Below are 13,974 nucleotides of genomic sequence, written 5' to 3'. Positions count from 1 at the left end.
AACAATCAGAGTCAATAACATTGCTGTACCAGCATCGTGGCATTCAATCATGAGACACCTAGTCAATGAGCTGTTTACGTGAAATATCCTATTAGACTTAGTTATTGAAAACGAAAAAAAAATTTAATGTGAAATCTAATAGCTTTATTCTATTAACTGTGAGAATCTTAGTTTTGTATAGCCTACTTAATGTTACGAACAACTTAAACTTAACCTCGATTTTCCCCTTTTCTATTTATTTAAAAAAGTTCGTCACGCTCCAGTAATTCCAATGTCTTACTCGTGTGTGAACAACGTTAGTGTTAATCGTAAATCTACTCTTTTGAAATTTGAACCGCTGGACGGAAGACGTGAGTTTAGAGGAAAAATTCTTTTTAAATTGTCTCGTTGCAGTAAGTAATCCTTTTGAATTTCACTGTGCACATTAGTTAATGTAGTTAGTGAATTGCTTTTGACTTGATTGTGCTTTACATTGTTTATATCCTCATTTGTGTTGAGCTGGTACCGTAGTAAGATCAAAAGTATTTTTGCGACATAATTAGTAGGACTTTGAATATCTAGCACTATTTGTTAACTGCGGCAAGCGATCATAAAAGATTTCAATCAACCGAACTTTGGTCTGTTGTCGTCCAAAGCACTTACAGTATAACAGTGTACTGTGTACTAACTTACTACAAATAGCTCTGGCATATTTGCACAATAATTTTTAACTGAGTACCAATAAATTTTGCAATGTAGTTGCCAGTTGCATGGCTTCGATGCATAGCATAGCTTAGTTTCGATGTAAAGTCATTATTCACCAATGTTCCTTTAAAAGAAACTATAAACGTTATCGCCAATTGAATTTTTTCGCAAGATCAACCCAACCAACCACCTATCAAAAAAGAAATTTTTATAAAACTGTTGCACGTAGCCACCGAAGGTATGTTTTTATACAAAGACAAATTATATAAACAAATTGATGGTGTGGCAATGGGCTCGCCTCTGGGTCCAACGCTTGCTAATTTCTTTTTGGCACATATTGAACAAAAGATTTTTTCTGAAACTGATGTGAACTGCCATCCTTAATTGTACCTACGTTATGTTGACGACGTTTTTGCTATATTTAATGATGATAATTCTTGTATGCAGTTTCTCAACATTCTCAACTCGCAACATCCTAATATAACTTTCACGGTAGAAAAAGCCAACCAGACCATTCCCTTTCTCGATGTCGAAATTAAAATTAATAAAAACAAATTCGACACTTGAGTTTGGCGAAAACCAACCAATACCAACCTCCTTCTCAATTTTAATGCTGTATGTCCTTCAACCTACAAATCTAGATTAATTAAATGCCTGCTCAAGCGAGCACAAGATATTTGCTCTAATTTTGATAATTTTAATGTTGAAGTCAATCGTTTACGGTCTTGTTTTATTGCGAACAACTACCCTACATGGTTTTTCAATAAGGTGCTGAGGGGGTTTTTGGATTCACGTTCTATCGAAGTTGCATAGCAGTTTGGATGAATATTAATTTTCATGTAGTTTTGTAAATACTGAACTGTTTAAAATTTTGGGAGTGGTGAATAATTTGAGTTAACCATCTTTTCTGCAACATTTAAGTCAATACTAGAAACTCAAAATTTCAAATGTCTCAAAATGGCTCTGACTCGCCTTTAAAAAAAAAAGAAAAGAAATGAAATTGGCCTTCAACACAACAAAGACAAGCTTGTCAACTGAGTGCTGCAAGGGGTGAGAATTGAAACAAAGCGCTGGCACGCGAAAGAAGAGCAGTTGGTTGTCTCGTCATTCATCGTCCGCGGACGTTGAATCAACGTTCATTCATCCATCATTCAAACCAATTGCAAATCTTTATCGTGGAATTTTAAAAGGAAAAAGATGTCCAGCCAATGTTTTTGTTCAAATGAAGAATTGGCTTGTTTAATAAAACTTATGGATCCCTACAATACTTAAAACAATCTCGATAAATATTATCTGCACTTTCATCATTTTGTGAATAATATGTAGAAGGTAAAAACCGATTCTAAAAAGTATGAGCAATCTTACATTTTGGTTGAAAATCATAAAGATGCCACGTTTTGGATGCTGCATGTTGTACTTGAAGTCTTCGTCAGCTGTTTCTTCGTCAGAGTCAGATGACGAATTTGTATTGGCAACGTTGCTGTGCACAAAATGTTATTGCTTTTAGAATACAGTGAATTGCATAAACAAAACCTCGCTTTTTGTGGTGACGACTAAGTCGAGCTGCAAATGCGATAGTTTGATCTTTTCCCGTTGCGGAGAATGAAATCAATATTTTTATGGGGCATAAGTTAAAAGTAAAATTCAATGTGTACCAATATACGATTTATATCAGATTTGTAACATTAAAGATGCTTAAAAACGTGTAGTGTCAGGTTAAATATCGTTCGGAAGTTCTCTAAGCAGCTACACTGTATATAAACATAGGCGTAGCCATAGAGAGGGGGTGCTCCTCACAAATTTTCTAAGATTTTCACTGTTAATTCTTATATTCCATACAATGTTAGTTAGTCTACACAGCTATGGCCAGCTACACAACTAGTCTACACAACTATGGCAAGCTACACAGCTAGTCTACACAGCTACATAGTTCCGCAAGTGTACAGATTAACCAAATGCCATGGAACCGAAGCTCTCCATGTTTGGCTTGTGGGACAAAAAGCAATCGTGAGAATACACGGTAGATCTAAAAAAAATTCATACAATAATCTTGCCTTTCTTACTTAGAGTGCCAGGCCTTGCATTGTGATGGTATCTAAATTTTTTTTACAAGAGGTCTTAGAATATATTGCTATATCATGAAACCAGGGCTAAGGTTGATTTAAAAAAAAAGCCAAATAACCTTCCCTACTGCAATGACTCAAAGGAAAATGTAAAAGCTACATCATCAACTTTATTGCACATATGCCAAACAGGACAGAAAAATTGTTTTTAGTATTAATGTTTTAATTTTATGCATTTTTCAAAATATATTAAGCGTTATAAACCTAAAAGCAGTGCTTCGCTGCATGTATGGTTACAGAGAATGTGTGCTTAGAAACACTACAACTTAATTCAGCACTCCAGGCTGAAGTCTCCAGCAATAGAGTAATCGTCTTCGAACATAGATGTCTCTGCACAGAAGGTTGTGCGAAGTTCGGCATTTTTTAGAGGAGAAATTTGGAAACAAAAAAGTTGGAAAATCAAGGCTGACGATGTTCACAATTAACAAATTATTCCTTTCAACTTTTTACGAACCTTGTGGTAAAGATAAAATCAACTAATGTGTAGTAAACTTAAATCAAGTTGGTTTAATTTTAGAGATTACTAAAATACAGTCTCATTGTATCTAAGCAGCAACACTTTAGATATGTAGGTCTACCTTAACTACTGTACTTATTACGGTCCAAAACTGTTGTTTCTTGTCCACGAAAAATGCAACAAAACCATGCGTAGATTATTATTAAACCACATTTTTAAGTCGTGTTCTCGTTAACAAACTTCATTTAATTGTTTGGTTCAAAACTAATTTTAAATTTGTGGTGTTTAATTGATTTGATAAGATTTGTCAAAATGCGCAAAAAATAAACATTTGACAAAAAGATGTGACAAAAAATAAACCTAGATTCGATGTCATCGACAAAAATAGCTTCATAAAAATCTGGTTTTAGAAACAAGAGTGATTAAACTTTATTTGACAAACAGGCAAGAACCATGATGAACTTTACAAATTTTAATCTTTGAATGTCTACAATTATGCTGTAAAGCAGTGCGGTGTGTTATGACTAGGGCGATTTTTTTGTAACCTAAAAAGCTCAAAAAAGTGACTTTAATATTGCGAAAAAGTAACTATATTCAATAAAAATAAGAAAGCCTAAGAAGTGGCAGCTATTCAACATAAAAAAGCATCTAAATTAGTTTCAATTTGTACTCAAGTCAAAATTACACATTCAAATTACACAATGTAATGTTTTACATTCTCTGGCAGGAAGTTTCTGTCAATCAAACACTTTAACTGTTGCAGGGAAAACAAGTGGTTAAATATAGTTAACACAATCTGTTTCAGGGAAAAAATTACTTTACGAGTTTACGGGAATACACGCGATACGAACAAGCATGGGCTCATGCAAACCTAAAATCCGTACCATAGCAGGCTAGAAGATATATTAAAAGTCTTGGAATTACATAGAATGTAAATTCATCTCTCCAGTAGCAATGAAAGATAAATAAATAGGGGAATTAGGCAAAAAAGGTATGCAAAATAAAGTGACCTAACAAATGAAAAGCAACCTAAAAACACAAAAAGTGACTTTTCGTAACTTTATAACTTCTTAAATATTGACCCCATAACCATGAAATTTTGGTTCTACATTTCTTTTGTTAATTGGTACAACTAAAAAAAAAGTGAGTTTAGTGACAAAAAATCGCCCTAGTTATGACTTCACTGTGACGTAACACAGTGATGTGGCACTCTGATTGGATGACGTTGGTTTAGATAGCAACCAAACCGACTTACTTTGATGACCCGGTTTTGTCCTGTCCGTTGGTGCCCATTTTTGATTGGCAATGTTCGTCCTGTCCAAAAAAACAAACTTTTTCAAACAAAATTATCTACAAAACGATTTTTATTTGCTCGAAACAAAAGTAAATCTATCACAAAATAATTTAATCTGCAATAGCGCAGAATTAAGAAAGGTTTTATTTATTTTCGCTATGCAACAGTTAAAGTCTTTTAGCTACAGGGCTCATTTTTAATTTCATATCATGTATATGATGTCATCACATTATTGCCAGACTTATTCTCATGGTGTTATGCAAGGAAGAACACAACCAATACTGTTTTAAAGTCTTCGGTTTGACCCGACTTGGAATCAATCACAGATTTACCAGCACTCGGGCCGAAAGCGAAACCGTTCAGCCACTGAGTTGGTTAACGTTAGCATAAAATAAATCTAATGAAGTATTTATAGTGGACGAAAACCTAAACGTAAAATTGGCTAATCAGAAGAAGTCAAATTAACGAACGAGCTTTAAAGGCATACTAAATGAAATTTTCAAACGGGAATTAAGCATTAAAATGCGTAAACTGAACATTCAAGAATACATTTCAAAAAAAATTACCGAAAAAAATTTGTTTTCCATGGCACTGGCAAGGCTCAAAGTCCAATGTTTCATTTATTTTTAATTTTTTAAAATGACCAAAAAGTGGAAACGCTGCTCGAGAATACGTCACTATCGACAGCAATAACAAACGCCACGTTACTACATCTGATGTTTTGAGCAAGCTATCTGGTGTTTTGATGTTGAAATCTGATGTTTTGATGTACATACATACACAGCCTACAGTTAAATTGCCTGCAGTAACAACTATTGCGCGATCAGGTGATTGCTAGTAAATAGTGACGTATATTGAACATTCGCACGCTTCACTTCTCACGCCCAATCCCGTTTTGAAAGCTCTGACAAAAGCACGCGCGGAATGCTGATCAGACCGCAATGGGGCAAAATGTACAATCGTCAAAACAACGTGTTCAATCGCCAAGTCAGGTTTTTTCTTTAGTATCCCTTTTATGCGAATTAATAAACGAACTCTTTTTGGCGGCAAAAGACTGGGTCGAGAGATTTCATAAATATTACTTCCAGTGCTGCGAGGTGGAACGAGGAGTGTTCTTTAGCAAGAATTGTAAACTTAAAGTTTAAATCCCATTCTTCGCCAGAAAGTGTTGTTGATCAGCAAAGTTTACATTTCGTTTTTTCTTCTACTATGTAAATACTTCACCACATTTAAATTTATTTTATTCAGACGATAGCTCTTGAAGAGAATTTTGATACAACTAACATCAATGGACAAAATCAAATTATGAAATTGCAGTACGAACAGCTCATGGTCGGGAACAATGGCGCATTGTATCCAACCCTCAATACGAGAAAGGAACGTGATGACAATGAATAAACGACAAAATTTCTCCTTTAAAATGTTCAACTTGTGTTTAATAAAATACTTGTTTGCTTTGTATGTTTGTTTGTTTAATAAAAGAATAAATTACCTGTTTTCTTTCTTACTTCTCAAAAATATCCAGTACTGCTGAAGTAGCTTACAGATGAATTATAACACGAATAATTAAAAAACTGCTAGCCTGGAAAAACTAGCCTATATTGCCAAATGGTCATTCGTTATACATTGGTGCAGAATACCGTATATTATGCCATTACGTACATTTCTATGTAACTTATTAGTTGTTTTTTAGTTTCCTATTACAGTATAGAGTAGTGTAGTGAGGAGGAGGACTAGTCATGTTCAGGTGATCATTTACAGAAGTGAGCAGTAGCGCGCTGCTTTTGTAGCGCCGCTATTAGTGCGCTACTTTTTGACAACAATAGCGATGCCACATTGTTGTTAGAGTCGTGACTGCAGTAGCTGCACTACTTTTTTCTTACTTCCGCTACTTTGCAATTTAAAGTAAAAAAAAAAAAATTAGTTTAAAGACTTTCAAAGTATCGGATGTCCACCTCTGATCGTCTATAATCTTTACGAAAGGTCAAGAACATCTAACCGGTACGATTTTCTTAAACAAGCTAGCTGAAAAAAAAGGTATTTTGTTTTTAATTGGTACTCCAACAACAACATTTGTCATAAAGGAATTATAAAATATAAACGTATAGGCTTCAAGATGGAAAAAATATCTCTTTCATGACTGTTTAATAAAAAAATGAAATAAATTTTAAGTAAAATTTTACTTTGCTTGAAGTTTTGAAGCGAAGACCAACACAAAAAGTAAAAGTTTTGCATTACCGGTAGTTTCTAAGATCCCATCGTATATAAACCACAAAGTGTTTAAAAGAATTTTTTGAGTTATTTTGTAAACAATTGTGCATGATCAAAATGAAATTGACCGGTTTTGTCCGCTGACCTGTTTTGCCGGAACTACCTTACAGACACACGGAAGTTTTACAAAGCAACTATGAAAGAAGATACAAGTTAATCCATAATCTGCTACAAAAAACTGAAAGGTCTACAGATTTTATGATGACTTATAAGTCATACACTTTACAGTACATTTGATCTGCAACCGTAAACCAACAAGTAACGAAAAACTGTTCCTAGGACATTATAGCATTAAAATAGCGCGCCAAAGCAAACTCATTTTGCTTAATGTAGAAACAGCAGCTCCCAAAGTTAACGTCGCCACGTCCAATTGAACCATCCTGCAGGCAAACAACGTTTATACCAGCAGCATGCATTATAAGGTTTTACTTCCAATTATACAAATGTACATGGCAAAACCTTTATTATTAGGCTACATAGTTCAATGATCGTCATGGTGATCAAAGGTTTAAGAACTAATGTGACGTTGGTGAACATGGATTTCTCGGATGACTTTCAAAGATCTTTGAGCTTTACAACATTTTGTCACCGTTAGTTAAAACCAAAATGTTCAATTGGGTAACCAATGGAACGGAACAAAATCAATGTTTGTCACCCCAGCCTGAAGGTTAACTTTGCATCCTAACTTAGTAGAGTGCCAATGCTATTCTTAAAATATACACTTCTATGCATTTCGTGATGATCAAGGATTTGAGAGCTTTGTTTGTGTAAAATTAAAGGATTTAAATAGATAGCCTATATATACTCTCAAAAAAAACATAACAGTTTGTATTTTCCCTTTGGGAGTTTGAGAAAGTTCTTATTCAAATATTATGCAATAGAACTAAAACAAGTCGTTAGTATCTGCATTGTAAACTTTGTAAAGTATTCAAACATTATTTTTGTACAATGGGGTACTTTCCATTATGTCCCTTAATATACGTTTTCAAGAGGTAGCTATGAGCTTTACAGGTTTACACAAAACATTTCAATTTCTGCTGGATTAGAAAGTATATCTTATTGACCTTTGAGACAAATCTATGTGCTCAGTGCGTCTGGAAAGTAAATCACCCGTAAAACATTCGGGTACGTGCCGGCGCCACAATGGTGTGCGCAAAAGAATTACGACCACCCAGTCATTATTAGCTCACAATGGAAACGAAGTTTTTGATCTGAAAAATCTCAGTACGTATTTAATTCTGATTCTGGTAAGAACATGAAAAGTTGGCTTTTGGTGTATCCAAATATGGGCGCTGAGTGAATTTCTTCGCTCAGCAAACTTAAATAAAGCCCTATGCCATTTTTTTGCGTGCAAATGCAGGCAGAGGGCACACTCCACTTGCTGGAATAAACTTTAGCCACTGCCTTTTCAACTCATAAAACTAGTTTTTCTGCTGTTAAATTGAAGAAGTTGCCCTATAGCTTAGAATTAGTTCAATACAAGCCAACTACAGTTTCAAATTATATCTCAAAAATGTGATGTGATAAAAGAGTCTGAGTTCAGATTCGGTTTTAGCACCTTAAAATCATGTTTAGTCGGTTTTAAAGTCCAAACCTCAGAAAATATATTTTTATTGTAGACTTGTTTTATATTCTGGTCTGAAACTGCTGTTTCAAGCAGGCATCACAGTTGTCCGCCCCATAGCCTTCAATTCAACTGGTACAGCAACCAATCAGCCTTGTAGACGAAAAAGATTGAAAGCATGATCGTTACCAAGAAAATAACCTCTGGTTGCAATATAATATTGATTTCAAACAAACCAATTAAACAAGTCAACTTTTTTAAATACCTTGGAACAAGAAAAAAAATACTGAAAAAGCATTGCTCAAGGGAAACAAACTTTCCACAGCACTGCAGCATTCTTCGAAATAAAAATTTACAATTCACTACGAGGAAGCGTATTTTATCGTGGTATATCTTTCCTATTTTGCTGTATGGATGTGAAACCTGAACGCTAAGCAAAGAAACACAGAAATATTTAAACGCCGCTGAAGTGTGGTTCATTCGAGAAATACAACCAATGTCATATCTCAGCCACAAAACAATAGAGAAGTATTAACTCAAACCGATCAAACCAAAACTCTTTTTAAAAACATCATCAAGCAACAGCTTTTTGTCCATATCATGAGGAAGGAACAATTAGAACCCATTGCTTTTTTGTAGAAAGATCAAAGGAAAAAAAATCATGGAAAACAGCTACTCACTTTCCTCAATAACCTCAAGGATCATCTTCGCGTTCCAACTGCAACAACTTTTAATACAGTCAAATATCGGGATAACTGGAATGAGCTGTGCATGAGCGCCTAAGTCAGGAACAGGCATGGTAACCTACACAAAGAAGCGCAGAAACAAGAAAAATCAACCCTGAAGCTTGACAACACAAACTTTTGTCCAACTTTTCGATCATCAAAGTAACAAATATTACTTTCTATAACATGTGGACGCGTCACTCGGTGATATTCTTTCATATCACCTGAAATTTTTGGAACCGATTAGATCAGTGGTTCCCAACCGGGGAGGAATTCCTCCCTAGGGAGGAATTTTATGAGTTCAGGGGAGGAATTTCAGTTTTTGCCCGTTCGTGTGAAAGAGCTACGTTTAATAAGTTAATAGCTGTTTATTTGCTAATAAATTTCATACAAATATTACCCTAAAAGTGTTTCCAGAAAGCGCTATAATCCATTATTTTAGTGCAATTTTGCAAAATTTACCGGGGGAGCATGCCCCCGGACCCCCCTAGAATACGCGTGCCTTCGGCACACTCTAACCCCCCACCATTTCTATTGCTTCTCTTGCTCAACCCACCAGGATACGCCACTGCACATGAGGTGACGATGTCTTTAATCAAACACTTTGTCGTTCTCTTCGATCCATCAAATATTTGGCCCCCCAAAAAAACATTTCTGGCTACGCCACTGGCCAACACGCTACTAAAAAACCTTCACATACCTTGGGTTCCGCTTGCGCAGAATGAGGATGATCGACACGATGATTTTGATAAGCCAAACCGAAAACTGGCTTATCCGGACATTTTTATAGACCGCCGGCTGTGCGGTCCCTGATTCCGTTTTTACTTCCGATCGGAATGAGGAAAGAGTCTTAGAACCCTAACATAATGGTGTCTATTACAATCTGGGGGAATTGTAGAGAAACCATTTTAGTTAAAATTCTAGGGCTTCTAAAATTTAGGACTCCCTTTTTTGTTTTTAGTAATATGGGGAGGAATGAATAGTTCCAAAATAGGCAAAGGGAGGAACGCAACAAAAAAGGTTGGGAACCACTGGATTAGATCTACCAATTGTACGTCAGAGAATCGTCCGTTCTCTGTAACTCAATCCATCGTAACTTAATCCATCCAATTTGAACTAGTTTGCAGAAGTTTGAGACTTTAGCACTTTTCTGTTTTTGCCAAACTTTTCATCAATTTTTCCTCTACCCAATAAAAAAAAAAATTAAAGTTACTCATCATGGTTTTATTGGTGCGTAACGACAAGAGATCAATTCTCACTCCTTTTTACTCCAGCGTAGTTCCTAAATAAAATAAGTTTTCATCTTTGATGTTTGTTTTGTACCTTTATCCTGCATTGCGGAATATGGGTAAAACTTTATTCTTGTCAGGAAAAGTACTATGAAGCATTTATTCACCATGTGAACACTGAGCAGTGCTGAAAAACTCCACTTTAAAGGGAAAATTTCTTCATTCATGGTTGGTAGTTACTAGCAATAGTCAACATGGGTGGTGGGCATTTGAAAGCAACATTAACCTAAACTTTTTCTGACAAATGCACTTACTTTTGACAGTTAAAAATATCAGTGATAAGATCTCTTGCATTATGTCACAAAAATGATCTGCAGGAAGCATCAATGACAAAGTGTCTAAAACCTTACAACACACGAAAAGAATACTTCTGTTTCAACATTTATAAAGCACTGTAGCGCACCCAGCATGGGGCTAAGGGGGCTCAAGCTCACCCCAAACTCGCCACTAAAAATGAAGTTTTTGTATGCTCCTCATTTATACATTTTGCTTACAGGTTAGGTATGAATAAGACACAACAATACAACAGGGCTGATCATTATAACAATATATTTTACATATTGTTTAACTTACAAATAGTTTTAACAGTTGAACGTTTTCGGTTTAACTTAAGCCCTCATCAGGAAGCTGAAAATATTTAGAACAATGCCATAAATTTCAACTTCTTGAAGGTAAAATTACATTAGGAAAAGGCAACTACATAGCCTAAATAGCCTTACTACAAAAAAATCTAAGGTGATACATCAAATAAATGTTGAAGAGAATAGACTCGCCTCCAGTAAATAATTGTTTGTTTAAATTTGAGTTAGAGCGTTTGATTAACAGTGCTTCCTAAATAGCCTATTGCTGTCAAATTGGGATTTGTCTTTGCGTAAAATTTTAAATGAGTCAGCAGAGAATTTTCAAACAGAGCAAAAATAACACTCCATCATATGGTCTTTAATGGCACTTTTCTTTAGCTCCTTAAAGTTCAGATGCTCCTGTACTCTCGTGGTCAAATGTCTGGTGGACATACGTACCGATGTACCGTACGTCAATGCCGAATCACACGAACATGTAAAACTGTATACGACGTTTGAGCAGAGAAACGAAGGCGTCTGGGACTTTAATTGAAAATACAAATCAAATAGCCTACCGTAACTAAATTTAAATGTTTTGTAAGTAGAAAAAACGTCCACATCAAATTTATTGTTTAGAAAATTAGTGTTTTGTTTCAAACTGTTTTCGTGCTAGTTGTTGTTTTCGCACTTATTTGTGTTGGCAAACGGAAAGCTAATTCTATTTTGTCATCATCAACAGTATCATAGCCGATGCGGTCTTTGATGAACTAGATCAGTGATTCCCAACCGCGGCTCTTAGAGCCGCATGCGGCTCCAAGCTAGCCTTCTTGCGGCTCTCGTTGACCCCTGAAAATCCCACAAAAAAATATAAAAAAATATATTTATAATAACTAGGGCGATTATTTTATGACTTGTCAAAATTGTTTGCGAAGTCAAAATTGTTTACAAACTGTATTGTCGTTGTGTCGTAGAGGTTGCATTGTCAGTGAAATTTTCATTTTACATCTTACACAGTGATGTCAGGTTGTTTTTTTGAAAACAAGAAAGTGAATTTAAGAAACAAGCCCAAAACAGGCAAATTAACACAAAGACAAGCCCAATAATTTGCAACCAATACCAATTAGCACAAAGCACGCTTAAAGCACACATAGGCTATCCGCTAAAGCACACGTTAATTACTTGAGTGTTTTCATGCGGCTCCATACGTACTCTGAAGTTTGAAATTCGGCCCCGACACCAAAAAAGGTTGGGAACCACTGAACTAGATGCTCAGTTCGTAATTTTTTCCAGTGTTCCCTTGGAAAACGTCGAGGAAAAAGTCGAGATCTATAGAAGGGAACGATTGGGACGGAGCCTCCACGTGTGTGATCCAGTTTCGATCATCGGCGCTCCTGGATAGAGAGGAGTTCTTGCTGACGGCGTCTCCTCTTGAACCAATATCGTCCCCTGGGGAAGGATACATAGGCCACCCACCCCAGTATTTGGCCTAGTTAACTATGATGCAACTATTTTGTCATACATGAGAAAAAAGTCGAGATCTACAGAAGATTGTGAGAGTAGACGTAGGAATGAGGATGCTGATGGTGCTAGTAGCATGGGGTTCACTAGGCCAATTTCTAATCCGATTGAGAGAACGAATCCTGATGTATTGGCAACCGGTGGGTTGTGGGCTGTGAGCAGTGTCGTAGCCAAGGCGGGTGGGGGTTTCAACACTCCCCTTTGGCACGCGTGTTACGTCACGATATTGAGAATGATGCTTTCAGTTTCTTTATGTCTTTAAAACAAAGTTTGCCTAATTTTAAACAAAACTGCATTAAAAGAGCGAGTTTTGCCAATACCAAACATTCAAATATCTCAGCTTGAAATTAGCAACAAGAAAACATAGAAACTCAGCTTTATTTCCGAAAAATGCCGAAAAAATCATGATCTTTTCCTTTTGCTATGCCACCAGACAGCACCATTTTACAGGAATATTGATACCCACATTTTTGTTGAAAATGCTCTCAGAATGCACCAAATTCAAAGTAATTTTTCAAAATTTTCTGCTGGAAACCCCCCAGACACCCCGCCGCTAGGCGTCGTCTTAGGAGAACACGCCGTCAAAACTCCCCTCTTTTAAAATTCCTGGCTACGCCACTGGCTGTGAGTGCCTTTAAATATTAATCAAAGGAATGGGCATTGGCCTATTGTCACTGTCACTATTGTCGCAAATCACTCGCCGACATTTCTGAATTAGCCCCCTCCTAACTTTTTTTCTGGGTGCGCTACTGATAAAGCATATACATCGTTGTTAAGCTATCAGTTAAAAAACATGTTTAAACAAGCTATTGGCAATAGCTTGCATTAGTAAATTACCACAAACAAGGTAATGTGTGTTCTGAATACTGCCATCTTGTTTTTGCCAAAATTTCGTCAACCTATTGAGTGTGTACAAGAATAACCAGTACCACAGTATACTAACATCGTAGGCTAACTTCCATAAAAGGAAAAAGAAATTAACTCATCTACATTATGTCGTGTATCAAATTGCATTAATTCAATGTTTGTCAGGTCTACTGCCACAAACATGCCTGAGAATGAAGAAGAAAGCGAAACAACATAGGACTATGCAGAAAACATAATATGCTGCTGCCAAGCACAAACACTTAGGAATTCCAGCACACCATTAAAACCATTTTTACTAGTTTAATGTTTTTCAAGAGCACTATAATGAAACTAAGCTGCAAATTGTAAAAACTTAGCAACTTTTCCAGAAAAATATGGAAAAAAACAAAAAACGCGTGTTTTTTTTGGCCCAAGTTTTTTTTGAAAAAAAACAAGTTTTTTTTGCATTTACATCTCTAGTCGTGATGTTGGCAAAAATATTTTTCACTGTTGGTTTGCAAAGCAGGCATTCACATTCGACACCTTTGCTGCCGTTTTTTCACCCAAGAAAACTAAAATATTCTTTTAAGTGATTGATTGAATCTTTATCCTCGGACTGGAAAGCTTCTTGCTGAGCTTAGTC

At 35.9% G+C, this 13,974-nt stretch overlaps 3 protein-coding genes across 3 annotated transcripts in view; 1 reads left to right on the top strand and 2 right to left on the bottom strand.

The window, feature by feature from the left end:
• Positions 1-4,557, bottom strand: part of LOC145768277 (uncharacterized) — a 63,324-nt gene extending 58,767 nt beyond the window's left edge. The window contains exons 1-2 of the mRNA XM_082579756.1: positions 4,520-4,557; positions 2,050-2,164 (exon numbers count right to left, since the gene is read on the bottom strand). Of these exons, the coding sequence (XP_082435882.1) occupies positions 2,050-2,164; positions 4,520-4,557 (153 nt within the window). The remainder of the gene's footprint in view (positions 1-2,049; positions 2,165-4,519) is intronic.
• The window catches only part of LOC145769256 (uncharacterized), a 195,889-nt gene that overhangs the window by 75,930 nt on the left and 105,985 nt on the right, over positions 1-13,974 (bottom strand). The gene's annotated exons all lie outside the window — the stretch shown is intronic.
• Positions 1-13,974, top strand: part of LOC145769255 (uncharacterized) — a 196,861-nt gene that overhangs the window by 110,086 nt on the left and 72,801 nt on the right. The window lies entirely within an intron of this gene.

This window comes from Aplidium turbinatum, chromosome 4 (genome assembly GCF_918807975.1).
Source record: "Aplidium turbinatum chromosome 4, kaAplTurb1.1, whole genome shotgun sequence".
Lineage (NCBI taxonomy): Eukaryota > Metazoa > Chordata > Ascidiacea > Aplousobranchia > Polyclinidae > Aplidium > Aplidium turbinatum.
This window is presented reverse-complemented; position numbering and strand designations above follow the sequence as displayed.